The sequence below is a fragment of the Anser brachyrhynchus genome (assembly GCF_964034855.1).
Source record: "Anser brachyrhynchus genome assembly, chromosome: 7".
NCBI classification, from domain to species: Eukaryota; Metazoa; Chordata; class Aves; order Anseriformes; family Anatidae; genus Anser; species Anser brachyrhynchus.
Window position 1 is genome coordinate 25,004,317 of NC_137701.1, and position 27,353 is coordinate 25,031,669.

Consider the following 27,353-nt stretch of genomic DNA (forward strand, 5'->3'; position numbering starts at 1 on the left):
GGCACCAGTAAACACAACAGCGCTCACCCGAACCTCCGCGTCTCGCACCCACCACCTAGGCTAAACGAAGGCTGGAGGAAGCCGGGCAGGCACGTCCCGCGACGCCGGCAGCGCAGGGATCTCCCCAGGGCCACATGTTGCTGGCAGCCTCCAGCAGGGCTCCCCCCGGTCCCCAAAGGCCACTTGACAGCAGCGTGCTGGTGGAGCCTTGCCAGCCTGCTGACCTAGCGCGGCTCCGAGGGGCAGGGGCGAGGCGAGCAGCCCACGGAGCCCCTCGGCAGGTCGAGTCCGGGCAGGAGAGCTACAGCCGGCCGTCCCACAAACGTGGGCGAGCGGAGGAGCATCCCGGCTCTTCCCTAATGTGCCGGCAGCCGGGCGGGGAATCCTTTAGCCGCGGGGCGTGCGGCCAGGGAGCCGGTGCCGGGATTGGAGCAAAGGCAGCAGCGGGACGCGGGAGGGCCGGCGGGCACGGGCGGAGGGCTCCGAAGGGGGGAGGAGGGCTGTGCGGGGCGCAGCGCCCGGGGGGCGGCAGGAGGGGAGCCGCGGGGACGGGCCCGCGAAAGCCGAACGGAAACGAGCCGGGACCGCGCCGCGGGGCGAGACGGCAGCGCGCGGGGCGGCGGGCACGGAAACTTTCCGGGCGTGACGGAAGCCGCGGGCCCGGCCGCCTGGCAGCACCGACACCCGGCACGGGGTGGGGGCTGAGGGACAGAGCCTGGGGGGCAGCCGGGGCAGCCCGGCACACCCAGCCCTGCGCCCCGGTGCCTTACCGGGGGGGTAACGGTAACGGGTCCCGCAGGGCAGACACACGGACACACGGACACACACACACACGGACGGACACACGGATGGACACACGGCCCCGCGGGGCCCCTACCTCGCACCGCCGGACGAGGAGGAGGAGGAGAGCCGCGCTCCGCCCGCGCCGCGCCGGTACCGGGCAGGCGGCGCTGCTGCCCGCCGCCCCCTTTGTGCCGCCCCCGCCCGCAGGTAGGGCTGCGGCGGCGCGGCCCCCCCCCCCGCCCCGGGCCGGCGGCGGCGGCGGCGGCGCCCCCCTCCCCTCCCGTCCCCTCCCTCCCTCCCTCCGTCCGCTGCCGGCGGCGGGCGGGAGGGGGACGCCGGGGCGGGCTCCATGGCAACCGGATGTAAGCGGCGGCGCTCTAGGCGCGGCGGAAGGGCGCGTCTCGGTGGTAACGCGGAAGCGCGGCGGGGCCGTACCGGCGCTGTACCGGCGGCGGGCCGCGGCCTGCCCCCTGCCCCCCCCCCCGGTGCTAATGGCGGAGGCGGCGGTGCGCGGCCTGGCGCGGCTGCTGCGCGACGCCGGTGGGTGAGCGGCTGCCGCCGGGCTGCGGGCACCCCCTGGGCCGCGGGCACCCCCTGGGCCGGCGGCGGCGCTCACGGCCCGGCTCCCCCCCTTTCCCCCCCCCCCCCCCGCTCTCTTCCCGTTCCCGTCCCGTTGTCGCCCGCAGGGGACCTGGTCCTGGACGGCTCCAGCACGCTGACGCTGCTCGCCGGCACCCTGCAGCACCTCACGCGGCTCTTCGAGCAGCTCCTGGGCCCCCGCGACCAGAACCGCGGCTTCGTGGCCCTGCCCTCGCACCCCGCCGAGACGGCCGCCGTGCTCCAGGCGCAGTTCCTCTTCGACGTCCTGCAGAAGACCCGCTCCCTCAAGGTCCGTGCGGACGGGGGCGGCCGCCCCCGGCGCCCCGACGCCCGGCTGCCTCACCCGGGGCCGGGGGGAGCAGCAGGGGTTTAACGGCAGCCTGACCGTGGCGGGGCGGTGCTGGGAAGAGGCACCGGTTGTCTCCTGAAATGCTCGAGCAGCGCCGTGTCGGGCGGCTGGGCGCTCCCCGAGCGGTGGCTGATCCCCACGAGGCTCCCGGCGGGGGTATCTGAGCGGAACGGCTTAGCCGTCCGGTCCTCCTGCTACCTGACGCTTCGTGTTTCTGGGTTTTACGTGCTCTTGCCCGGGCACAGGTTCTGGCTGAGCTGTTTCACAGCACGGTAGGTTGCTCGTAAGGTGTCCCTGTTCATCTTAGGGAGGCTGTGATAGAAATAGAAGCGTGGAGCGAGGGATCCTTCAGAGAGCTTTCTGAAAGGCGGCATGTGTCATGAGGCTGCACGCGATTATACTTGGCACTGGGGCACCACAAGAAGGGCAGAGGGTAGGGATTTTCACCAGGGCTGGAACGGGCCCGAAAGGAGAAAGGGAATTACCTGCCCCTACATCCCACAGCGGTGCTCAGGAGGTGTTGTGGCCGGGCCTTCAAGTCTGGTACTACAGCCTGCAGTGTCTTTAAAAGTGTTTTCCGCTAGAGACAACTATCTGAGTGTTGTTGGGAGAGTTTTACAGCAATACCCTGAGGCTGGAGATTGGAGTGGGGGCCCAGAGCTGTGCAGAAATACAGGCCCTCTGACAGGACAAGGAGGGGAAGGGTGTTGCAGTCAGGAGACTGTTGTGGTGAGTGCTCATGTTAGCCAAATAACGGGCTATTTCTGTAACAGGCCCAGAACAGAGAGAAAGCTGCTCGTCGCGGTGCAGGGACCGATTTGCTTGGGGAAACTAATAATTTGCAGCAGCCTGCTCAGATTCTTAAGCCAGCGGGAAGAGAGGAGAGAAGGAGACAATTAAGTTGTCAAGACACAGAGCAAGGCTGGCGTCTGACATAAACGTTGTTAAAACTGACCATCAGAGCTTCCCAGAACAAGCTTCCCCTGCAAATGGCCCTGCGCAACATGCTGCATTAGTGCTGGCAGAAGCGGGGCAGTGATTCATCACTGCCGTGGCTGGAGCTGTGGAAGCGGTGAGGAGGCCTTGGGACGTCTGTTCTGCACCTGATGAGTCACTTCTGCGCGAATGTAGCTGGCAGAGATGGTCTCTCCGGTTGTACTCTGCAGTGGGAGCGTTACCTACTTCGTTACTCGCTTCGTCTGAAATCCTGCTTATGCAGTGTCCACAGAAGGCATAAGGAGCTGGGTTTAATAAGCTCTGTGGCATATGAACACAGTCTTACCTACCCTGTGGTGAAAGAGCCTGTGGCTGCCCTGCAAAATGCAAAGAGGAGGTTTGCAGCTACCTCAGCCTAATGCTAACTGTGTCTTGGAGACAAGCTCTGTTTTCCATTGTATCTGCTTGTGATTTGCCTTATTTGGCTTGTTCTAGTGAAACACACGTGCACACCTCCCACCAGTGTGCTAGTTCAGCTCAGCTGCTTGATAAACATAGCTCCAGCGGCTAGATTTGTCTTTATTTAGTTAGTGGTGGCTGATGAGGAACCCGGCTGTCAGATCTCCCTGTGACTCTGACAGTGGTGATGCCACATGAGCAAAGGAGAAGAAATGGAGATAAATGGTCTGGCAGTCTTGTGCTAGCTAGCATGCTTTTCTGTTTGACCTTTATTGAACTGTGGGACTGTGAGAGTGCAGATGCCAGCACGGAGAGCATTAGGTAATGTTAAATAACAGGCTGTTAGTTAACACCTGAGCTGGAGAAGGAGCCTGTTCACGGTACTGCAGTTGGCGCGTCAGGGCAGTGCTGTTGCTTCACAAACTGAGATTAATAAGAGCCTTCTTTTCTGATTTTTCTAGCTCATTCATGTTCCAAACTGTGTTTTGCAATCTACTGTGAAGATCTTCCCTTTCAAGTCCCTCCGGCATTTGGAAGTAAGTACAGGAGGCTGAATGGGCTCCGAGCCTTGCCGTTTGGCTGTTCTTTACTTATTTTTGCGGTTGCAGAATGCCTCTACTCCTAAAAACTGGGTAGGCTTTTGTGGCCTTCCTACAAGGCGTAGTTTAAACTCCTGCAACACCTGCTTGGGGTAAAGCTGGGAATGAACGATGGCTAGAGTGCTGCGGAGGGAGGCTCCAGCAGGGAAGTGGGAGATCTCTTACAAAAATGGGTCTGGGATGGCAGCTGCTCTTGCACTGTAATGTTTTGATGTATGTTGTCCTTACTTTCTCATCACTGCTGCAGTTGAGGTCTGTCCCTCCACACTGCCTCCGGGGTCTGCGATTTGTCTATTCTCAGCTGGAGTCTTTAACCTGTTGCAAATGTATCAGTACACTGGAGGTGAGTGTCTCTGCAGCCCGTGGGGAGCTACGCAGGAGAATGCCTCCCATATCTGAAGGGTTGTACGGCCTAGATAGGCCATGTGAACCACCTTCTCAGTCCGCATTCTGTATGGCTTTTTCTCCCTTCCCCATTCTGGGGTCCTACCCCGACTGAAATGAAGTATTCCCTGGTTAATTATGTGCTCAGTAGCCTCCTCTTTAGCTGCTTGAGGATTTCTGGCTCCAGCCAATATTCATATCTGCTAAGTTTCACTGTTCTCTGTGTTTACCCATTTCTCCATTCAAAGTCCTGCAGCTCATCAAGGTTTATTTGGTTGCAGCTGATCAAGGTTTATTTGGTTGCACCTTAGCAATCGTAAATTAGAGCTGATTGTAAGGAACGCTGTGTCCCAGTGTTTTAACTAGCATTTAACTAGCATTTGTGCCCAGCAGATCTCTGAGACATGAAGCTCCAACCATGAAGAACTAATAGTGTGGGTTGCGTTAGCAGTGGGGCTCTGGGCTTCTGTCTGGCATGGAAGCAACTGCCTGCTGGGGAACAATGGCTGCTGACACAGAGTGCCTTGAGAGATTCTTCTGCCTGCCAGAGCATGAGTTGTTTGACCAGAGCATGTGTGTCTTATTGCTGGGTGCTCTGATGAAGGTCTGGAAAAGTTTTCATTAGGATGAGTCTCTGTGCGGATGAGTCTCTGTGCTTAGTTTTCAGAGTCTCCAGCTTGTAACCATTAGGTTAACTACTGCCACTTGCGTGTAGGAAGCAAGAGCATCTCCTTTCTGCATATCTAGTCATGGAATTTCCACCACCTCCAAATACTTGGCAATGACTTCTAAGTCACTGATCCATTCCAGGGTCTGTGAGGCACAATATGCCATCCTTGTTCTAGACTAGCTGTTCTCCTTTGTTCATCTGCTGTTACGGTAACAGCCAGTACTAACCAGGGAACGGCTCCTCGCTTCTTCCTAGGAAATCATTTCAGCGTGTGGTGGAGATCTGAGCTGTGCTCTCCCCTGGTTGGAATTGCATACTCTCAACTTCAGCTACAACTCGATCACTGCCTTGGATGACTCACTGGTGAGTGGGGCATCCTTCTTGCGTGACTGGGTGCAAGTGAGGAGATGATCACGGCCAGAAATTGGCCACTGCTTGACTGATGCTGCTGGGTCTGGGTGGGAGGGAGTGAGCAATGTTAATTCTGCTGGCCTCTCCCAGCAGGACAGGGTTTCCATGCTGCAGTGAAGACATTTGTAGGATCTGATCTTGTGTCTTTTCATCCTTCAGCAATTACTAAATGCTCTGAGAGTCTTGGATTTGAGTCATAACAAGGTCCAGGATTGTGAGCACTATTTAACGGTGAGTATCTGGGGCTGAGCACCAGTTTCCTTGCAGGGAGAGGACACTGCTGAAGTGCTGCAACCATTGACCTGCTAGGTCAGCGTGAGCCTGCTAAGCGAAGTATAACGCAGGAGATTGGAGACATGGTCCGGCAGGCGTGTGATTTAGAGCCAGTGCTTGCAGCCTTGAAACCGTTTCCCTGTACGTGCAGCCGCTGTCGCGGCGGGGCAGGGAAGGCAGTGTACCTCATCGCTCTGAGACAGGCACCTTTGCTGTGCGCATCGCTGTGCGTATCGCTTGGCTGCAATTCAGCGTGGCTGACGCTTTGTTGTAATCTGTGCAGCAGGTGAGAATTAGGTAGCCAGGCACAGGGCTGTTGAGATTTGTTGTTTTGTTTATCTAGGCAGACACTAGCATTTTTTTCTTGCTCTTAGAAATCTCCTGTCAGTTAATTTAGAGAGGTGGTAATCCATCACAGTGACATGTGCGTCTCTGGGGAAAGGCACTGAAATCTAGACTCTGCTGGGCTGGATATGTTTCCTTTAAGAGAAGCTGTGAAACAGCTTTTCACAGAGTTGGTAAGGCTCACAATATGTCATTCACCATTGTCTTTCTGAAAGTAGGAAAGGGCTTCTTTTGGTAGCAAGTTCAGCTCTTCGCCTGAGGCAGGGAGTCCAGTCCCTATCTATGCTCCATTAAAATTGTTGGGGAAGGGAAAAGCTGCTACTAGAAAATTTAGTAAAGCACTTAGATTGTGCTGAGCACCTCTAGACATACCACTCCAAATGTGAACATTGAAGTCTTGATGCAGAAGTAGTCTTAAGAAAATCAATTTTTAAGTGGCATTGGTGGGATGGAGAGAATGGCAGGGACCAGTGCTCTGTCTTGAGTTCAGGATCAGGCTTTGACCGAAGGTCTCAATTGATCCAGTGCTGCTTTTCTCTCTAAACAGACCCTTACAGAACTTGAGTACCTCAATCTGGCTTATAACTTCCTGTCCAAAGTGCCAAACCTCGGCATCTTCAGCCGATCCAAGCTGGTGACTCTGATCTTGCGCAACAATGAACTTGACAGCATTAATGGTGAGCCTGCAGTGGAGGAACACTCGGGTCTGACGTCTTTATCTCTTCTTCAAGGAGGAGCAGAACTTGAAATCTTGGGCACAGCTATTTTTACAAGGGTTCAGTGTTGGGGGAGAGGGGCAGGGGGAAGCTTCCTAAGTCGTATCTTCTGTTAAGCTGATGGCTTCTTGCTTTGTTTGCAGGGGTTGAACAGCTGGTGAATCTGCAGCACCTGGATGTGGCCTATAACCTGCTGCTGGAACATGCCCAGTTGGCACCATTGTCCACTCTGCACTGTTTAAAAAAAGTAAGCATGAAAGCTGGTGGGTTGGTAGATTGAAGATGATGTGGTCTGGAAGGGTGCAAAGTAGAGACTGTGTGGTAAGATGAGAGTTTTGGAAGATAAATTCAACTCCTGAGCATTTAATTTTAACGAGGAAAGCTGATGGGGAAACCTTGGAAAAACACGTGCATTTTAGTCTTTGTTTTCTCTGACACCTGCTCATTTTTCTGTATGCTTATTCCCACATCCTTTTTTCCCCCTTTCCAATTTTAACACCATCAAGTTCAGTAAGGATCCTCTCCTAATGCTTTTGTGGATTTGTAGAATTTGGAGAAGTCTGAAGGAGGATAACTACAGTCACTGTAGTGTCTGTGAAGGAAAATAGCCTACAAAGTATTGTTCTCCCAAGACTTCTCAGAGTCAGTATTGAAGAGGCTCCTGATGATTTAGGGGCTTGAGTAGAAAATACTTTAATTTCATTCTGCATTGCCGAACAAATTCCAGGAGGCGTTGTGAAAATTTAGTCCTCTCCTGGGTTGATCAGCATTCCACTACTAAGATATTTCCTGAGGCAGAGAGAAATCCTGGAGCCTCCAGGGAGATTAAATCAAGGTATAGAGTGTTTCTTTCTCATAACTATTTCTCTATTTCCTCCACCCAGCTGCACCTAGAGGGAAACCCGTTATGGTTCCATCAAAACCACCGGTCTGCAACCCTTGTACATTTGTCTCCCAGAGCAGCTTCCTCCAATGTGAGTATCAGCCACACGCCTTCTGCCAATGCTTGCTGAAGGTGTAGGGTATCCTGGTGTTCATGGGCAAATGAGTGGAAAGAATCTTGTAAACCTGAAGACCAATTTCAGTGGTTCTGTGGTGTGTGGGGGGGATTTGTTTGTTTGGTTGGTTGGTTTTTTAGGTAGGGCAATTTTAATAACCTTAAATTTTTGTAAGGTGTGCTGGCCAAGGCAGGCACAGTTCAATATTGATCTCAGATTTGCAAGACCTCAAATCTGAATATTTCTTCCATGTCTACTTTATCAGTTCTGCTGAAGTTCCCCAAACTTTCCTCTGTTCTGCCAGGTAGTAACTACGTAGCTGGACTTCGCAAAAAGAAACTCACTGTCTCAACCTACCTTGCCTAATTACATACTCCGTTGACAACAGTGACCACCTCTTTCTTTCCCCACATTCCTCTGCTCTCAGTTAGGTGTCATCACCGTTTCCTTTGTGCTCTGGTGCTTAAGTCAATTCTTGGTAATCTGATTTTAAATAATGAAGCCAGCAAAGACAGTGTTCTGGCAATTTAGCAAAGTAAATTGTCTTGCTAAGGGGTCAGAGGTGTTCAGAGCTGGTCTGCCATTTATGTTAGCAGCAAATTGCTAAACTCGTTGTCATCAAACTGCAAATTGGAACAAGCTTTCACTGAGCTCCAGTTACTGGAAGCTAGTTAGACTCAAATTAGAAGTAGGGTACCAACTTTGAGGAAGAAGTGAGTAGCTGCCAAAACAGTTTGAGTTCTTGCAGAACAATCTATCAGATCTCTTCTGCAAACCTTCTTGGATGCATTTCTGGGAGTTAAAAGGTCTGTAAACAGGAAAACCACAGTAGTCCCTTCTGGCCTTATATGCTCTTAGGTAGCTACAGGTAAAGGCCTGATGGATAGGCAGGAACAGCGCTGTTTCTGGAAGTCTTTGCAATTTTGTGCCAACCCTATGATGACCTGAAGGGAAATAGAGTCAGTAGGTGTTGTCCTGAATATGTGCCAGTCAAGTGGAATCTGACTGCAAATGGGTCTCTAATTACAGTTCCTCTTGGATGGAGAACCACTCTCTTCCTCGGACCTAATGGTAAGTACAGTCGCTGTAAACTGATCTTATTGCCTTTGGGACTGGGAAGTCTGACAGGTTTTTCATCCTCATGTGTCCCATAAAATCTGTATTGGCTGCCTTTTCCCTGTGAAGCAGTTCGTTTTGGCTCAGTCCGTGCAGGTTCCTAGTAATTGCTGGGACTGGTCGGTGTAACTTATTCTGTCCTAAGTACCCTTGCCGAACTTGGAGCCTTGCCGGTTTCCCTTTCACGTACTATCTGGCACTTGACACTTGAATTACATTTTAGCAAAACAAATGTTTTTCAACATCCCATCTGCTGTTTTTAAGGGACACAGAGGGTGAGTTAAGTTGGAGCAGCCATGATAAACAGTCCAATCAGCCGGGTAGGATCTGTTGTCACTGCTCCTACTGCGATGGTGGAAGTTTGGGGTGAGGGACAGGGAAACTGTTAGCCTTAATTGTGGCCTGGTTACTTTGTCTCCCCTTCACACTCAGTAGACAGCTTTCTGTTCTTTTGGATTCAGCACCTTCCAAAACTTGTGCAGAGTGTGTCACAGTCCATCCACACATCTACCTCGGAGAGGACCGTGCTGGACCGCAGTGCTCTGGACAGTTCCTGTGCTGCAGACTTCAGTGACAGCCAGTCCCCAGCAGAGAATGTGGCTGTCAGGCTCCCTCGGAAGAAGTGCAAGGTCTGGGACTGAGACAGCTTCTTAACCATGTTGCTGGCATGTTGGGTGAAGGGGCTGCAGCAGCATGAAAGCCCCGTGCTGGGGGATGTGGTTTTGTACCGAGTCTCTACACTGCTCTGTGTTAGGAAGAGGCTCAGTTTAAAGTCAGTCTTGATATACTGTAACAAATGTTTCATGGTGTGCTTCTGCACTCTAACAGCCGTGAATCCTTTGGCTTGTCAGAGGGGGCTGTGATCAGACGCTGTGTTGGTTGTTCTGTTGCCTCCCAACTGTTCTTATCCTGTTTGTTCCAGGGAAAAGTCAAAGTGCGCAGAGCGAGCATTTCAGAGCCCAGTGACACGGAACATGAGTCCCAGACTTTACCTCTCTCTGCTGGTGAGGCTTGTCTTCTTTCTCACTAACACAGCAGCTGAACTGCCTGCAGTTCAGAGGAGTGCTCTGGAATGGTGATTATTTTCATACTTCCCAAGTTTTCTCTCTGCAGGCCTGGTTTTACAGCATCAGAAGGAGATGGAACGCATGGACAGCTTCAGAGATCGCTTTGGTGTTGACTGGCTGCAGTACAAGAGACTGGAGGAGCATGACCAACTACCTGTCATCTGCCGGAGCCGTTCTGCGGATGAGATCTCAGGCAGACCTGCAGCAATAGACTTGCAGAGTGAGAACTTTGAACCAGAGCAAGTAAAACCCCAAGTATCCCCAAAAGAATTCTCTCCTGCTGTGGATGATACTCAGAAGGAGGAAGACCTTGAAGTGGATGAGCATGTGGGAGGAGAGCTGAGAGGAAAAGAGGAGGCAGATGAGCTACTGCTGGGGGAAGAAGAAGATGAGAAGCCAGAAGGTAAATGGGTCTTCACCGCCTTGTGTGAGGGCTTGGTAGATTAGGTGGGTTGAATGTGGTATCCTTGAAGCTTTGTCATACTGCCCAGCAATGTGGGACTTGTAAAGGTTTTGTTCAAGCAGGCCTGAAGGCCTGTTGTGTGTATTGACTTGTGCTGTGTCTTGTTTGGCAGTGGACCTTTGCCAGCCCGTGCTGGTGAGCCAAATAGAAGGTGAAGGGGACCCAGAGTTAGACTGGATCTTCCTGCGGGTCACAGCTAGGCATGTGATTGAGGTGGAACTGAAGGCTGCCAGAGTCCTCCACAAGCTGGAGCTGAAATGCTTGCAGAAGATAGAGACCTCTGAGATGAATTGGAAGAGGATGGTGAGTCATGTCTCATGCCTTTGGCTTCTTATTCCCTGTATGGGTCAACATTTTGGATTTTTACTTCTGTTAAAGGACCCTGCAGGTATTTTCCTAATGCCTGCAAAGCCTGATTGATCATCTCTTCCACCCTATGCAGAAGTATTTAACAGCATCAGTATTGCTTAGAGTATCTGTGATAATGCAGCAGTAGTCAGCACCAATTCTCTTCTAAAGGTGGGGTTGAAAGACTTGTCCCAGTGACAGGAATAAGAGACTTCTTGAGGGGAGCCTAAATCAAATGAAGGAGAACTCTTTCCTGTCCATTCCTTACTGGGATATCTTCCTGTCCTTGCAGAGCTATTTGTGGATTGCACTTTTTCTTGGACAGCGCAGCACTGAGTCTAATGTGACATTTGGAAAGCTACTGGCAGCTCAGTGGGCAGCTCTCTATCCATGCTGGATGTGTGTTTTATTGCTCACAGCCCTATTTTGCTTTTGTGGCCTTTTAGAAAGGGAGTGTAGTAATCTCTCTTTCTCACAGTAGGGTTTAAAGAATATTAAATATGTGCATGAACTTGATCACAGGCTTTCCTAATACTGTTCCCCAAAAGCTCAGACTTTTTCTTTTTCTTCCTACCTTTGTACCTCTTGAATGTTTGTGGCTTGATTTGAGATGCTTCATTCTGGGCCCTGTAATTCACTGTTGTACCTAGCACATGAACTTTTTTTTTGTACATTTTACCAAATGCTATCAGGGCTTTTCTGGGAGAACTGTTACAGGCTCACTAAATTAAGTTATTGTATGTCCATGTTTCCAACACTTGCAAACAAACCTAGTCTGGATGCTGCGCCATCTTTCTGGAAGGGGTGTTTTCTGTCTCCTGCAGGACCTGGAGCGAGTTTTCCCTGTCCTCACGTTGCACTTTAGCTACATTCGCAAGGACCGGCAGAAGCGCAAATACGTGGTGCTGGATGACTGCCCGGAGCAGTGTCTGCAGGTTGGAGGGGCTGGGAGGAAGCATAGGGAAGTGGACAATTTTCTTGGAAGATGCTGGATTCTGCCAGCCAGTACAGAGCCTCTGTTCTTAGAGCACGTGCACATCTACTGTCCTGTAACTATCTAGGTAGCCCATGTCTTGTTTGTAAGCTCAGGGTTTCTTTCTGTATAAATGACCTGTGGGGGGCCCTATGAGCATGGCCATGAGCAGTGGATCTCCTGGAGCATAAAGGGTGCTCTCAAGGAGAAAACCGTGCAGTTTCGTCCCATTGGGAAAAGGCACGCTGAGTTCTAGTAGTCAAGCTATGTTGCATGTCCATAACAAGGAAGGACAGTTGTATATGCCCGCCAACACTCTTTCCCTGTCTTGCTACTTCTAGTGTGTGCTTGAAGTGTTGTCCCCAGCCGTGGAAGAGAATCGGCAAAATCAGGACCAGGAGAAAGGATCCATGAGGCTCCAGTGCCTGAAATGCAAGCACGAGTTTTTGCAGTCGCTGGCTCCCTGGCAGCAAGGTCCTTATCCTGCACGAGCTGGAGACACCGAAAGCCTAGAGACCCTAGTTGCCTCAAATCAAGGTAGGTTGTGGTCCCTGGAGAAAGGATACTCCCTAGTGCCCGAGCAGACTACGAGAGTGGCAGCTGTGCTGCAAAGCATAGAACGTACAGGAGAAGGTGATGCTTTGGTTGTACTGGAATTACAACCTGTGTGGAGTGTACTCTGTCGGCCCACTTGGACTGGGCTAGAGAAGAGCCTGCCTTCTTCACCAGCAGGAATAAGTCACTGTTTTACTGTTAAGCAAGTGCCACCCCTGTTGTGGGCTGCTTTGGGTCTAGGAGAACGTTAGGGGTGCTGGAAACTGCCAATTGGTCTGCAGAAGTCTGGAAGAGGCCTTAAAGGTCATGTCGTGTCTCATCTTATTGAATCCATGGCCAGTTCTGGCACAGAGACTAATTTGTTCTAAAATGCCTTTGCTAATGGAGGCTTTTGGGGAATCTGCTCCAGTATTTCAGATAAAACTTTGGCTGTTAGGTCTCAGAAAAACAACCCCAACCTAAGTCTTCCTAGTTATAATCTTGAGCTCTCTCTTGCTTCCCTTACGGGGAGTGATTTATTTCTTTTTTGTACTGGAGGGCTGTTGTTCTCCCCCCACAGCTAGTCCTGTGTTCTGTCCACTAGACTAAATAAGCTCAACTCCCTAGATAATTTGCTTGTCACTCATATCTCATACAATCCAGTTATTCTTGCTGGTCTCCTCTGTACTCTTCCCCACTTGTCCACATTTTTCTTTGGGTGTCTGAAATTAGATGTGCTATTTTGGCTGAGGCATTGCTAGTGCTGAATAAGCATCTTCTGATGGCTGAGTTTTTCAAAGCTCAGGTTTTATTTGAAGTGTCAGGGGAGTGTTAGCTCGGAAGATGCTTCTGGTATGTGGAAGTATCCTGGGACTGGAGAACTCTGCAATGAGGGCAGAGGTGCGGTCCTGGCTGCAGCACTTTCCTTCATCCTGAGACACTTTCTTCTTCCCCCCGAGCTAGTGGGAGTTCCAGGATCCAGCTCAGAGTGTGGTGTGGGTGAAGTGAACTTCAGGAATTGGGGTCAGGAGGGATAAGGAAAGCTGGAGAACAGACACAGTGGGCTTGTAGGTTGGCTGGCTGAGGATAAGCCAGTTTGGGATGGAGGTGACTAAGAATGGTTGGATTAACTGAGTGTGAGTTGGGGCTTCAAAGGCAATGTGAGCATTTGTGGATGTGAAGTGGAAGAAAGAGATGAGTCAAAGAACTGATGTAGTTTCAGTTGCAGCTACAGTACACCCTGGTCACCCTAGTTCCGAACATGGCTGTTTTGGGTGGATGTTGACACTGATCTAGAATTTCTCATTGATTTGCCAAGGGGAGGTGTGTCGGATATGGTTCTGAATAGAGCCGCTCAACAAGCCTCTCAGGTCACGCTGTACCTACCTAGCATCTGCTCTGAAAGGGATTGCTTGTGGTTTGCAGACGTTAAGGGGAAAGTAAAATCTTGTTGCCTGACAGCTATTCTGTTTTTTTCTGTATCCCTTACGAAATCTGCCACAGATGCTGCAGCAGCTGGTGAGCCCATCGCCTGTCCCAGTTGTTCCAGTGACCATGTGGTCATCCTGCCTTCAGAGGTATGCTCCTGCACGCCCCTGCCGCCTAGCCGTGATGGCACAAGCGAGGACCTGTCAAACTCCCTCCTGGAAGGAGGCAGCCAGCAGGAGGGCCCAGAGGAAGCACCTGCTCTGGCCAGTGAGAGCAGCAAGTTCTACATCGGTGGGGAGGACAGCTCGGAGGTGGATACCAGCAACAGCGCCAGGACCCCGGAGCTGAGTGGCGAGCATGACGGCACTCTCCATTCCAGTTCCCGCAGTTTGGACGGGGTCTGTGGGAATAAGGAGCTGGGAACAAAGAGCCAGCGCTTGTCCCTCAGCCGCACGGACACCAACGGGAGCAGCGTGATGGGGAGCTATCATTACAGTGTTTCTCACGGGCCCACTCTTTCCCAGCTCTCTTTGAACTCCGAGTCAGAGGAAACGTGGAACCTCAGTCCCCGTGAGTATGCCAGAGCTGTGCGGGGTTTAGGGGTGTTGAGTGCTATTGCTGGTGCTTGCAGGCTGCGCTGCCTCCTGCTTCATGTGGAAGGAGATCATCAAACATGAGCAGCAGTGAGTGGTTCTTGTGAGCTGGGTGCTTCGTGCCCCTCTCTGTTCAACTCTCATGCCTGAAGGTAGGGAAAACTGAGTCAGCTCCTAATCCCGAGTATTGCTCAGACTTTGAGTAACTGGATCTTGCTGCAGGAGCTGCACCGCTCGGTTACCAGTGCACGTGGGTTCCTGTGGCACTAGTAAGCTGCCAGCTGGAGCATCACCTTTGGAGAACAGTAGTCACTTTCTGATTGTAGGTTCTGGCCTAAGTGTGGTGTGAGGCTAGCATGTTTATAGGAGGCTGTGGTTAGTGGTTTTACAGACACTTGTGTTCTTCCCACTGGGTTTTGTGAGCTCAGATGACAAAGCTTGTCCAAAAGAAGAGACTGCTTGCTGGCTGTGTGAGGCCTATCCTGCAGGATAGCAGTTAACAGGAGGTCCATGCATGCTTTATGTGAAAGGCCTTGGATTTCTGGTGTGGCAGAGACTGCTTTTGCTTGGGTAGTAGTATGAAAAGCCTTGTACATCTGAAAGGGCAAACGTCAGTGTTGGGATCCCCTCGTGTTTCAGTATTGAGACCTGTGGCCTGGGAAGCGCTAGTTCTGGCCCCTTGTATTGAGGAGAGGCTTGATGGAGGCAGGTATGCAGAGGGTGATGCTGCTGCCCTAGTGGCAGTCTGTATGCTTTGGGCAGCTTCTGATCAGTGGGAAGAGTGCTGATCCCACCCTTTGCTCTCCTCAGCTGCAAACAGCGCCCTGAACACAAGGGACTTCCGTTCCGTGGATCACCGCCTGAAGCTCTACCTGGACATGGAGGTTTTTGAGGAGAACGACGAGGAGTTCCAGTGCTTCCTCAAGGTGAGCTCCTGCAGCGCCGCTCCTACAGCCCTGCTCCTTGGCTGTCCTCGCCACCCTGCAAGTTCTGCTCTGGGGTGGCGACTGGAGACTGCAGTCTGAAGGGAGCTGCAGCGTGCCTGGGTCAGTCTTGTCCGCGGGTGGGCAGCGCTGTGACTTGCCTTCTCTGTGCGCTAGGTGGCCATGGTGAAGTTTGGCCGGCAAGGAGAGTTCCTCTCGATCCTGGTTGCCTCTGACCTCAGGATCTATGTGCTGGAAGTCACTGGGGTTATCAGGTGAGGAGAGCGGTGGCAGTGAGACCCTGCAGCAAGGCTGTGAGCACTGGGTGGTGCCAGCCTTTGCTAGCCTTACCCTGGAGGTGTGGTGACATGCAAAGGCTCCGCTGGTTAAAACCCCCCTGCTGCAATCCAAAGCGGGAGAGGAGATGGGGCAGCCTGCTGCAGCTGAGGACTGTGCTCTGTGATTAGGGGACAACCTGCAGAGTGGCTGAAGAAGAACGACTCTCACTACCTGTCCGATGTTTCCCATCTGGAAGTGGGACTCTGCCACCAGAGCCTTCGAATGGAGTTTGAGAACCCTAAAGCCTCCTACAACCTGCTGATCAGGAACCAAAGCTGCTGTGACCAGTTTCTGCAGACCCTGACATGTAAGAGTAGAGCTGTAGCAGAGGGGAGGGTGAGGATTTGGAGGATTTTTCTCTAGGAGAGCTACCAGGAGATCTGTAGCTGGGTGTGTATGGCAAATTCATTTCTTGCCAGCTCAGAAAATAGTTGGGGGAGAACCCCGCTGGCATTGTATCTTCCAATATCTCTCTTATAGACTTGGAGAACTATCCTGAGCTGTTATGCACTGCCTATGGGCTTGCAATAAGTCATCTACCTTCTACCCCTCTTTAGATCTCATACAAGAGCTGCCTGCCAAGCACAGCAATAAGGTGAAGGAAATCCCCACTGTGGAAATGAATCCACAACATTGGCTATGGTAAGAGCAGCATATGAGGTGGGGGTTTGGATAGAAAAGGGTGCTTGTCCCGCCGTAGCAGGGAAGCGCAGTGCTCAGCACAGGGCAGCAGGAGGCACCGCTTGAGTGGCAGCCAGGCCTGTGGGATAGGTTTATGGCAGCTGGCTCAGGTGCCTGCGGCACAGGGGGTGCAACTCCAGCTCTCATGGAGGAACCTGAGCAGAACACAACGGAAGGTGGAAAAGGGGGGGCCAAAGGGCTGCCTCCCCCTTTGTGGGGAACATTTGGTTCCGAATTAGCAAGGTAGCGGACAGAGAAAATAGCAGGAGAGAGAGGTATTTTGAAAAAACTGTAAGAGGTGGGTCCCTCCCTTCCTCAAGTGGACAGCAAAAAGTAACTAGCTCACAGCAAGCCTAGACTGGGAACAGCACACTTCCTTGAGTGGCCCTCTGTTGTATCTCCTCCAGGCCTCTGCTGGACTCCAAGACCACAGGTTCTGCAGCTGCAGATGGCACTTGTTTCTTCTACCTGCTGGCCTACCTGATCCAAGGTACAGGAGATCTCGGTGGCGGATATCCCACACGCTGTGCTCTCTGCTTACGTGCTTGTGTTCACAGTGTAGAGTGTGTGGGAACATGGCTGGGCCATGGCTCCATCAGCGAGATGGGGCAGGGGCATGGGTAAGGGCTTTTTTAGCATTGAGACATACAAGAAAGTCTCAAAGCCCTTTTCTACATGGAAATCCAAACTGTAGGGAGCGTTTGGTCTTGAGCACCAGGCTTGGTGAAAACTCAGAACGACTTCTGAGAAGTTGGAAGTGATCCAAGGGCTGTATTACTGCCACAAGCTTGAGGGGTCACGCACACAGCTGGTTAGTGTGTGTGGGAGCTGAAAGGGTCCGTGCTTTAGGAGAACAGAAGCAGGTGTCTGAACCCCTCGACAGCAGGACAAGAAGAGCCTGCTGGAGTCCACTGAGTTCTGTGCCAGGTTTTGCCGAGGTCCAAATGTGGTATCTGAGGGTGGGAGGGAGAACTTAAAGTACGTTTTTCTCCTTTTTTAGAGTACAGTGCCCAGAACCGGACACAGTTCCAGCTGAGGCCTCGCTGCCAAGTAGACAGGACTAATTAAACATGCCATCTCTGATATTCCTGCTAATTCCCAAGAGTGAGATGTGACAAGAAAAACAACATGTTGCTGTAGCAGCTTGTGATCCCTGTGACCTCAGCTAGTGGTTTCCTACTTCTGTGCTTCTGACTTATTCTCAAATTCTAGTGCTTTTTATTTGCATCCACTGAAGTCAGCTGGATGATATTTATGCTCCCTCTAGTTTATCAAAACTCTTCTGCTTTCTGCTGTACTTACCACCAAGATGGAACGCATCTTAAACTTTATTTATGCTGTGTTCCATCCATCAGATCTGCAGCCAGGCAAATCAAGGCCAAAAAGGGTGGCCTTTTAGCTGGAGCTGCTGACTTAAATAAGGAATAGTGGTGGTGTTTATGAGGTCAAAGGACTTGAGTTCCTTTTCCTGCCTCACATGAGGGTATTGCCTAGAAAACGCCGGCTGAGTGGTGGTCTTTCATATGCATGCTCCAGAAATGAGCTTGATCAAGCCCAGGTACATCTATTTACTACCCTGCTCTCCGCCTTTAGTCCAGAAGCTGTGTTAAGCTGTTCACCCAGTTACTGTTGCTGAAAAGGGTTTCCCCAGGGAAGGAATGGAAAGCAAAGCTTGTTCTATGGTGACTCAGGCTCCGAGCAAAGCCTCTCATGTTCCCTTGTATCCTTTTAGGGGCATCTGCTTTCCCTGTGACCCTGCTGAGCACCCGAAGCATGTTGTTTCTGCTGGAGGAGAATCACCAGTGGCAGGTGCAGCCTCCTTCGGATGCAGATCGTGAGGCAGAAATGCCTTCCGGGAGCAATATCCACTTGAAGGAGAAGCAGCCGATCAGCAGTATCAGCAATGTCATAACCTATCGCCTGTGTCCTTGCGACATCAAGCTGATGCTTTATGATGAGGTAAGCAAAAGGAGGTCATGGGGCACACGAGATGTTGGGGGCTGGGTTGTGCTCAGATCCTGTTCCTGCCAAGAGCGTGTTGGGGCTGTCATCTCCCGTCCTAACCCAGGGCCTTGCACCACGGAGGCAGGGGAGCACAGAGAATTGCTGCTGTGCAAAAGTCATGCAGGGACGCTTTCACGGCTGGCAGCAGAGGGAGAGGAGGATATCACTTAGAAACAGAAAAAACTGGGGAGAGCTGGCTGTGGCACTGGGGAGTGGCAGCTCGGGGCTGATCAGTGCCTTTGAGGCTGGGCCCTGCTCACCCACCTCTGTCTCTTTCCTCCTTTCCAGGTGCTGAAGGTGGAGAGCACGTGGCACATCCGCACAGAGTGCCCTGAGCTCCTGGTAGAGCTGGTGGAGTGGATCCGCGGGCCCTGGGAGGAGATGTTCTCTATCGAGCTACGGAGGGCTGTGTATGAGGGCCTGGAGTGAGCCTGCCCGCTGTAGGCAGGCGGGACTTGGGGTCAGAAGTGCTGCTGTGCTGGCAGTGGTGCACAAAAGTCTCCCCTCCCATCTCACCTTGCTGTCCTGTGGCCTCTGCCTTCTAACGTACTCTTGCCCCTGGCTCTTTCTGGTGAGGAGGAGGTGAGCACATGATGGTCCAGACTTCGTACAGTCACTCGCTGGCACTCGGCTGGCCGTGAAAGGAGGCGGTGGAGGGTGTTCCTTGTAACACTGTGTAAGCTACAGGGTTTTAACTTGGTGGTGTCTGCTAGTTTCCTTCAGGTTGGTACGAAATGTGACTGAAGGAAGAAGGGAGCCGAGCCAGAGCATGTTTGGTGGTACTCAGGCAATCGGCAGGCCAGAGGCAGTTGGACACTGCGGTCTCTCCAGCAGGTTTATTTGCTGCCTTCCTAGCTGTCTCGGAACAGCTGCCATTATCTGCTGCTAATATTTTTTTCTTTTTCTTTCTCCCTCTTCCCTCTTATCCACAGCTTCCCTAAAGCTGCCTGCTTCAATCAGGAGCCTAGTTGCACAAAGGGATAAGGCACATTGTACTGATAACCCCACAGAGAGCCCATACCTGCGTGGCAGGGCATGGCTCAGTCTGCTGCTGTAGTCCTTCACTGTCACGGGGGAGGGAGGAGCCGTGCAGCTCTTAGCACAGAGTCGTGTTGCTCATCGCTTAGGGGTCAGGACCCTCGTGGGCACTGGCAGGTAAAAGTGAGGCTTAGGCTTTTCTGAGCAGTCCAAAAGCAAGAGTCTATTTTAACATGAGTTTTACTTTTTTCTATTGCAATAAAAGCTTATATTTATTGAATCACCACGTTTTTTCTTGTCTCGCTACCTTGTCTCACTATAATGTCCTTGTAAGGTCTTGCATGCTAGCTTCGCAGTAGTCTCAAGCAGTCCCCAAGATCCCACGGAGTGTGAGCCATTTCCCCCATCCTCTTTAGGGTGGTTATTATCTTTGGGCTCCCAGCCCCAGCAAGTTGTTTACTGGCTGTACCAAATCTCAGAGGCATGCCTCTTGCAGGAGCTGTTGCTGCCGTGGCTGTGGAGGTGTGAATACCTGCCCCTGCAGCGCTCTAAGTCCTCTGGTCGTGCATCATCATCTACTTCCAGGAGTCAGTTCTGGGGCCAGCCGAGGGGCAAGGCTGCAACCAACCCAGCTATACCATCCTCAGAGCCTTAGCGGAGGGGGAGGTTTAGTTTCTATACTTTGTCGTGGTCTAAGGGCTACCTCACAGCGCACTGTTGGGCGCTTTCTTGGAAATCTCCTTATTATTAGGCTTTCTCCTGTCACTTCGAGAAGCAGTTAAGTTGCTGAAGGCCCACAGTCGCCAATATTTTTATCTAGCCTTCTATAGACTGGGTTGACAAGATCTATACTGTCTTGAGGCAGATGTCACAACACATTCCACTTTGTCCCCGCTTCCTAAATGGGCATATGGCTGCTGCTCTCCGTTCCTTTGGAGTGATCTCAAGCTGGGAAGCAGAGTGAGCTCAGTGAAAGCACTGCCAGCACCTAGCGCTTTGTCTGGGGCAAGGAGTCTCAGAGCTGAGCCAGTAAAGACCAGTAAGATTTCTCTGCCTTCATCTTGCCATTTAAGGAGCTTGTGTAAGTACAGTCTTCCCCTTCCATAATTGTGTTTTTCATAAAGGGCAAGAGTCAAAATCGGAGTCACTGGACCAGCTTGTTGATGTCTCCTCTGTGCCAGCTGATCTCCTGACACAGCTCACCCCCAGCTTGCTTTTTCCATCCTCAGAGCTGCACCTAGGTACACGTTGAGGGGCCTGACAAAGTGTGGACTGCCAGAACCAAAGGTTTCATCTGTTTGCCTGCCCATAGCTGTTCCCAAGCTATTTCTTTGTTTTACCATAGAGGTAACTACTCATTTTGCTTCTGCTCCTTGCCTTGTCTCTGCAAGTCTGTGCCCTTGGCTCAGCACCAACACTTTGGACCCCTTAACAGCTCCCTGACCACTGACGGGAGAAGCTCACATGCAGTCGGCTTCTGCTGCTGCTTCTTGGAGTGCTTGCTTTGCTTTCCCTTAATCTGGGACCCACCAGGACATAACCCTAACCCCTTTGTGTTTGCTCCGTGATTGTGAACACTGCTGTAGAGCTGCTCAGGCTATAACTAGCGGTGGGATAGCCGGTCTCGTTGCACCCATGGGGTGTGCGCGGGGGCTCGCCCCACATCTTCCTGTGCTCCAGCCTTGTGTGTGAGAAGAGGGGCTGTGCCGGTGAGCCAAGGTTTGCAAAAGGTGTGACATCTGTTGAACCAGTTGCAGACATCCGCTGCTTGTCACAGCTCTGAGCACACAGTCCCTCATCTTAGACACACTAGATTTCTTCCCCTCCTTCCTCTCTCCTTTTCTGGGTGTACTTGGCTCCAATACTCAGCCGCTAGCACTGCCTGAATCTCTGCTTTTCCCCACCTGGAGAAGGCTGCTCTGGAGGGGTGCCAAGGACTGGGGGTGGCCTTTGTTCCTTGCTGCCGGACTCCAGGGCTTTGTGGAAACAGGCCCCAGGGAACCGTGAGACTCAGGCTTTAGGCTGGCCATCGCCGCTAGCCTGAAGCTACCAGCCTGCTTCCCTGGGATTAAAACTGGTCCCGTCTTACCTGGATAAGGATGATGCCTCAGACGTGGGTTTGAGTCTTTAGGCACTTACAGAATCACGGAATTACTTCCTGCTCTCTGCCCTCTAAAGCAGCTGTGCCATGAGCATACGTAGCCTGTAGGTCGCCTGTCAGCTCCCTCATGCTGTATCTAACTCAGTAGCCTTGTTTCTTATCAAGCTGCGTGACTGGAGGGACCGGTTGTTTGCTTCCAGCAGGCCCTCCCTGCCGGCCTCAGCTCCAGCCCCTGCGGGACGTGGAGATGTAACAGCAAAAGGCACACGCGCCCCGCTGCTGGCAGGCCCCTTCCCGTGGGGCTGCCCTACAGCTTGTAGGGGAGGGGGAGCGTAAGTCCAGGGGCTGGACTTGATTATCCTTGTGGGTCCCTTCCAGCTCGGGATATTCTGTGATTCCGAGCTTGGTGTGAGTGCCGCGGGCTGCTGGCAGTGCCCAGGAACCAGGGAGGAGAGCCTGGCAGGTGAGCACGGTGCCGTCTACCCGCTGCCATGCTTCATAATCAAGCCAGAAGAAAGGGAAGGGGACTTTATTTCGAATGGTCTCAGCCTTCCCTCGGCACCAGCTTGTGGCGTGGAAGCTGTTCATTGCCCTTTGTGCTCCTCTGATGGAGCGTGCCTCCGCCCGTTATCAGAAGGATACTAAAGGGGTTGTGGGGCTGTCCCGTATCAGGACAAACAGTCCCTAATGGAGCCGTCTGCTCCCTGTCCCAGTGCCAGGGCTGTTTAATCTGGGAAGAGCGTGTTTGCTGCTGGGACAGGATGCGTGCTGCAGCCCCGTGCCAAGCAGGCGGAGCTGGCTCACCCTGCGCCAACGCCAGACAGGCGGGCTCCTCTCCCACCTGGAGCAAACACCACGGGCAGCTGCCCCACCAGCGGAAAAAAAGGCTGTCACAGCAGAGCCAAGATGGAGAAACGAGGCTGCTGGCGATGCTGGGCACCCCGAGGCACGGTCTGGTGGTGGCAGAGTCCCAGAGGATGCCTCCGTCTGGCTGAACACCCAGCATGGACTGCCTGCAGGAGCTATTTCCATGAGCTGTGGGGCTTCCCGCAGAAGCAGGCGCTCTCCCCGTGGCCGGAGCTCTCCTTATCCCTGTGCTCACAGCCTCCTCCCCACTCCCCCTCAGCCACTATCGCCCCAATGACCGGCAGCGCTCTGCGCGCCGCGCGCTTGCTCCAACGGCAGGCTTTGCCCCGCGGATGTGGTGCCTCGGGGCTGATCCTGGTTTTGTGGTCGGTGACTGTGCTCCTGCTTCCTCGTGAGCAGGACCCCGCAAGGCTGCTGCTCTCGTACACCCTTCCTGCCCGAGGGGGGCCCGGCCCTGTCAGCCTCAGCTGATGTGGGGAGGGATGCGGGTGGGCAGCACCCTACACCCACCGCCTTCCTGGCTCTGCGTGCTTGTGGCTTTTCCCTCTGCTCTGGGGAGAATGGGCGATGCCGCTGGCTCCGATGCTGTAAGCACACGCTGAGGCTAAAGCCTGGTGACACCACCACAGGGGGAAACGAGAGGGCTCCGAAGCCGATGGCTCTGTGGTGGCAAGCACCGTGATGCCTGCCATGAGGCAGGGGTGGCTGGCGCTGGCCTTGGGGCCCGGCCTCCCCAGCCTGCCTCAGGAGAGCGCTGCCCTGGCCCAGCCAGCGGCTCCCTTCGGCGCAGTGACCTCGCCTCGGGGAGCCTCGTCAGCGTGCCTGTGGCACCAGCGAGGCCACCCGCCATGGGGGCAGGCCCTGCACGCGGGTCCCTTCTCAACCCGCGGTGTTTCCCCGCGTCCCCAGCTTCTGTTCTCCTCGCTTCTCCCCATGCCTGGGGCTGCGCTGCCGTGGCTCTTGCTGACTTAGGGCACGGAAGTGACAAGGCCACCGTTACTCAGCGGGCCCAAAATAACCAAAAAGCGTGCTTCGGCAGGGCGAAGCGGCCTTTCACAACCTCACGCGGGCACCGGCTTTTCCCCGGCTCTCCGGGTTGCACAAGGAGCGGGCTGCTCTGCCCTGGATGAGGTGGGCCTGGCTGACCCGGCGTGGGGATCCCCAGCCTGACAAACACCTCCGGGGACAATTTTAGCAGCGGAGACAAAGCACGCGGCCGGGGTGCCGTGTGTGGGGTGCAGCTGGGGGTGCCTCAAAGGCAGGGAGCTGGCTGGGGGCGGGTGGGGGGAGAAAGCACCCCTCGCTCTGAAGAGATGTGGGCCGCCAGGAGCCCCCAGGCACGTTGTGCCCCACAGGAGAGCTCCTGCCTGCTCCCCGTCCCCCCGCTCCTCACGGGGAGGTCCGGCGGGGGAGACCTGGCACCAGACGCGGCAGCACCGTTACTCCGGGGGGCTCGCACGCCCGGAGCGCCGCCTCCCTCCCCTCTCGGACCAGGCTCCTGGGGACCCCCCCCCCACGTCCCCAGACCCCACGACCCCCCGGGGTGCCCCAGCGGGAGCGGCCCCGACCGCCGTGCGCCCAGGGGGCTGAACCGGCCCCCCGGGGGGGGGGTGCTTCGGCGGCTCCCGGGGGCCCCCCCGGCCCTGAGTCACGGCCGGGCGGAGCGCCCCGCCCGCCGGGAAGTTGCGCGGCCGCGGCGGGCCGGGAGGTGAGAACCGGGCGGCGGCGGCGGGGCGGGGGTGGAGGCGGGGGGGGGGGGGGGGGCCGCGTACCGGCGGCGGGCGGGCGCGGGGCGGGGCGGCCCCGGGCCCCTTTGTTCGGCGGGAGGCGGCAGCGCCGTGCCGCCGCTTTGTGCGCCGCTCGTCCCGGAGCGCCGTGAGTGGGGCGGCGGGGGGCTGATGTGGGGCGGGGGGCGCGGGGGGTCGGGGGGCTCCGCGCTGCCCCGGGGGGCTCCGCGCTGCCCCGGCCGCGGGCGGGCTCCCCTCGGCCACCGGGGGCCCCCCGCTCCGGCCCTGGGGTCGGGGCGTTGCGGTGCGGGCGCAAAGCATCGTCCTGCCCGTTGGGGGGCTCCGGGGGGCTCCCGGGGGCCTGGTGCTGCGGGGACGTCGAGGGTGGGTGGCCCCAGGGAGCGTGGTGGCCCTGGTGGGCCGGGCCGGGGCGCCCGGTGCCACGCGCGGTGTCCCGCCTGGTGCTCGCGCCGGGCTCTTTGTGGGGAGGGCGCTGAGCCCGGCCACGCAGCCCCCCGGCTCTGGCGGAGGGCTGGGAGCAGAACAATAGAGGCACCGGTGGTCTCCTGGGGACACCTGCCCGGAGGGAGAGGGGCTCGCCCGAGGCTGGGGACGCGTCCCTTCTGCTGCTGCCCCCGAGCCCCCCGGCAGCCCCGCCACCTGCCTCCCTTGCACCAGCCCAGCGCGTGCTGCTGGGTGGCGGTGGCGTGGCTCCTCTTGCGCCTTTGGCCAGAAGCTGGGTTGCTTTCCTCCAAATTTCCTCCCCGACCTCCGGTGCCAGTGGCTTCTCTGGGACTTTTTGCAATTCCCCCGCCGCCCCATGCTGCCCTTTGCCGTCGCCCTCCTTCCCCGTGCTCTGCTCCCCCCGCCGTGCCCGCGCCACAGGGTGCAGCGTGGCTCGGGGACCTGCCCGGGAGCAGGTGGCAGGCGGGTGCCGGCGCTGGGGTGGAGGGAGCTGTCCCCTCGCCCGCCCTCCTGGCGCTGCCATGCTCCCTTGTTTACCCAGGCCTTGCTGACTCTTCCCCCAGATGTGTCCTGTAAGGGACGGTAAGTGTCCTGGCTTTTCCCCTACTCCCCTGGCTGGCAGCAGCACGGGGAGGAGGTGCTGGGAGCTGCCGGGTGCTCCCCGCTCAGTGCTGCCCGGATGCTGCTGGTGGGTAGGGGAAGGGATGTCAGCGCTGGGGTGAAGGACGCTGCTTTGGGGAGGCCAGGCGAGGTGCACCGTAGTTTGTTCCGTGCCTTATTGCCTGCCCTTCCCCGCAGGGTTTGAGCCAACTGCCTGGTCAGGATGAGCTGGAGCTTCCTGACGCGGCTCCTGGAGGAGATCAACAACCACTCGACCTTCGTGGGTAAGATCTGGCTCAGCGTCCTCATCGTCTTCCGGATCGTGCTGACGGCCGTGGGGGGCGAGTCCATCTACTACGACGAGCAGAGCAAGTTTGTCTGCAACACGCAGCAGCCCGGCTGCGAGAACGTGTGCTACGACGCCTTCGCCCCGCTCTCCCATGTTCGCTTCTGGATCTTCCAGATCATCATGGTGGCCACCCCCTCGGTGCTCTACCTGGGCTTCGCCATGCACCGCATCGCCCGCATGCCCGAGTCCTCGCGGCGCCGGGCGCCGGTGGCCCCGCGGGGACGCATGCCGGTGGTGCGGCGGGGGGCCGGGCGGGACTACGAGGAGGCGGAGGACGATAACGAAGAGGACCCCATGATCTTCGAGGAGATCGAGGTGGAGAAGGAGAAGAGCACGGAGGGCGGGGAGAAGCACGATGGCCGGCGTCGCATCAAGCAGGACGGGCTGATGCGCGCCTACGTGCTGCACCTGCTGTGCCGCTCGCTGCTGGAGATGGCTTTCCTCTTCGGGCAGTACCTGCTGTACCGCTTCGAGGTGAGCCCGTCCTACGTCTGCAGCCGCAGCCCCTGCCCGCACACCGTCGACTGCTTCGTCTCCCGCCCCACCGAGAAGACCATCTTCCTGCTCATCATGTACGCCGTCAGCGGGCTCTGCCTCTTCCTCAACCTCTGCGAGCTCCTGCACCTCGGCGTGGGGCGCATCCGCGACGCGCTCAGCCAGACCGCCAGCCCCCCGCACCCGCCCGGCGGCAGCCCCACGCCACAGTACGCCAAGAAAGCCCCCAGCGCGCCCCCCACCTACCACTCGCTGAAGAAGGAGACGCTGAAAGCCCCCCTGCCCAACGGCAAGCTGGACTACAGGGAGAACCTGGCCAACTCGGCGGCGGAGCGCTTCGCCCTGGCCGGCGCTCCCCCCGAGCACGAGCTGGAGCGGCTGCGCAAGCACCTGCGCATGGCGCAGGAGCACCTGGAGATGGCTTTCCACCTCCAGCCGCCCCCGCAGCCCCCCAGCCCCTCTCGCAGCAGCAGCCCCGAGGCCAACGGCATCGCCGCCGAGCAGAACCGCCTCAACCTGGCCCATGAGAAGGGCGGCAGCATCTGCGAGAGGACCACGGGTGAGCTGGAGGGGATGGGACGGGACGGATCCAGCTGGGCAGTGCGGGGTGGGGGGGCACCCCCAGGCACGGCTGCTAACCCTCCTCTTGTTCCTGCAGGGCTGTGAGCGCGGAGGACGGCGGGATCGGCCGGTCGGATGCGGCTGCCAGCTCGGGACGGTGACGTGCGTCTGTCCCGTGGGGCTGGCCAGGGCATCCCTGTCCCAGTGGGCAGCTATGGGGACTGGGGCTTGGGGAACCTTCCTTCACTGTTCTTAATTTTTTTTAACAAAGGGAATATCTTATTTTTGTACATTTTTATAAACTCAGCAGCGTGCACCCTGGCATTTTTATACTCCCTTAGTGGAACCCACTCTAGGCCTGCACCTCCCCTCCCTGTCTCCCATTTCACCCCCTTTTCCCTCTCCCACGCCCCATTCCCGCAGCATCTCCCACTTGTGCCTCTCCCCTGTGCCCCCCGTGCTCGCCGTCATCTGCTGCTGAGCGCGTGCAGGTCACGGCAGCAGTACTGATACCTGCGGCGTGGGGGCTGCACCCGGGCTCCGGCTGGCCGGGCCATCCCACGGGGCAGGGCACGGAGCTACAAGCAGAGGTGGCAGCAGGGACCTTTCCTGGTGGGAGGGACACGTCCTGGTGGCACTGCTGCTGGAAGGTGTGGTGGGGACACACAGGTCCCTCTTTGCCTCCTCTTTGCCTTTCCCCTTCCCGGCTGCTCTTTCCAGGGGACGAAGAGGTTTCTGGGTGCAGGGGGTTCCCTCTGTGGGATCCCACGCTGTCCCTGAGGGGCTGTGGCAGCGGGGGCAGAGCCGTGGGACACCCTCACACATGGGTACGTACGAGTGGCTGCGGCTGTCCTGCCGGGAATGTGTGCGCAGAGGGCAGGGGCCGGCCTTCCCGTCTCCTCCGCTTCCCTGCCAGCGGCTCCGCTCACCGCGGGGCCGGCCAGGCTTTGGACCAAAGCCGATCCCCTCCTGCTATGGGGCTGGGGGCCCTCTGTGGGGCTGGGTCCCCATCCCACGGCGGGGCTGTGCAGCGCCCGAGCCGGGGTCGGCAGGGAGCCGGTTGGGCATTTCTGATCATCTCAGCACGGGTCGCGCAGTGATTTTGTAGCGTTGTTTTGTACTTGGATGATTGTGACTTTTTTTTTTTTTTTTTAATATCTATATTCAGTAAAGGCTGGAGACGTTTTGTACTGAACTTCTGCATCCGGTCCTCTGGGA

At 55.6% G+C, this 27,353-nt stretch overlaps 3 protein-coding genes across 9 annotated transcripts in view; 2 read left to right on the forward strand and 1 right to left on the reverse strand.

The window, feature by feature from the left end:
* The window catches only part of SLC4A3 (solute carrier family 4 member 3), a 34,194-nt gene extending 33,179 nt beyond the window's left edge, over positions 1 to 1,015 (reverse strand). The window contains exon 1 of the mRNA XM_080601180.1: positions 878 to 1,015. The gene's annotated coding sequence lies outside the window, so the exon portion shown is untranslated. The remainder of the gene's footprint in view (positions 1 to 877) is intronic.
* Positions 59 to 19,250, forward strand: STK11IP (serine/threonine kinase 11 interacting protein). 5 transcript variants are annotated; one of them, XM_080601164.1, is made up of 24 exons: positions 59 to 990; positions 1,470 to 1,672; positions 3,589 to 3,663; positions 3,974 to 4,069; positions 5,036 to 5,143; positions 5,351 to 5,422; positions 6,357 to 6,486; positions 6,669 to 6,772; positions 7,410 to 7,499; positions 8,553 to 8,594; positions 9,101 to 9,268; positions 9,562 to 9,643; positions 9,753 to 10,109; positions 10,282 to 10,472; positions 11,342 to 11,452; positions 11,832 to 12,027; positions 13,528 to 14,022; positions 14,856 to 14,971; positions 15,146 to 15,243; positions 15,436 to 15,614; positions 15,865 to 15,949; positions 16,396 to 16,478; positions 17,721 to 17,947; positions 18,281 to 19,250. In XM_080601164.1, the coding sequence occupies exons 1-24, from the start codon at positions 135 to 137 to the stop codon at positions 18,419 to 18,421; spliced, it is 4,305 nt and encodes a 1,434-aa protein (XP_080457290.1). In that variant the 5' UTR covers positions 59 to 134; the 3' UTR covers positions 18,422 to 19,250. The 5 variants fall into 5 exon arrangements, with proteins under 5 accessions (XP_080457290.1, XP_080457291.1, XP_080457294.1 ...); XM_080601168.1 differs by lacking the exon at positions 59 to 990 and adding an exon at positions 1,118 to 1,145; XM_080601167.1 differs by lacking the exon at positions 59 to 990 and adding an exon at positions 1,154 to 1,323.
* Positions 19,251 to 21,913: 2,663 nt separating this feature from the next.
* Positions 21,914 to 27,330, forward strand: LOC308198365 (gap junction gamma-1 protein-like). Of its 3 annotated transcripts, none has more exons than XM_080600632.1 (3): positions 21,914 to 23,646; positions 24,929 to 26,133; positions 26,233 to 27,330. In XM_080600632.1, the coding sequence occupies exons 2-3, from the start codon at positions 24,954 to 24,956 to the stop codon at positions 26,238 to 26,240; spliced, it is 1,188 nt and encodes a 395-aa protein (XP_080456758.1). In that variant the 5' UTR covers positions 21,914 to 23,646; positions 24,929 to 24,953; the 3' UTR covers positions 26,241 to 27,330. The 3 variants fall into 3 exon arrangements, with proteins under 3 accessions (XP_080456758.1, XP_080456756.1, XP_080456757.1); XM_080600630.1 differs by lacking the exon at positions 21,914 to 23,646 and adding an exon at positions 23,687 to 23,813; XM_080600631.1 differs by lacking the exon at positions 21,914 to 23,646 and adding an exon at positions 23,872 to 24,712.
* Positions 27,331 to 27,353: the final 23 nt, after the last annotated feature.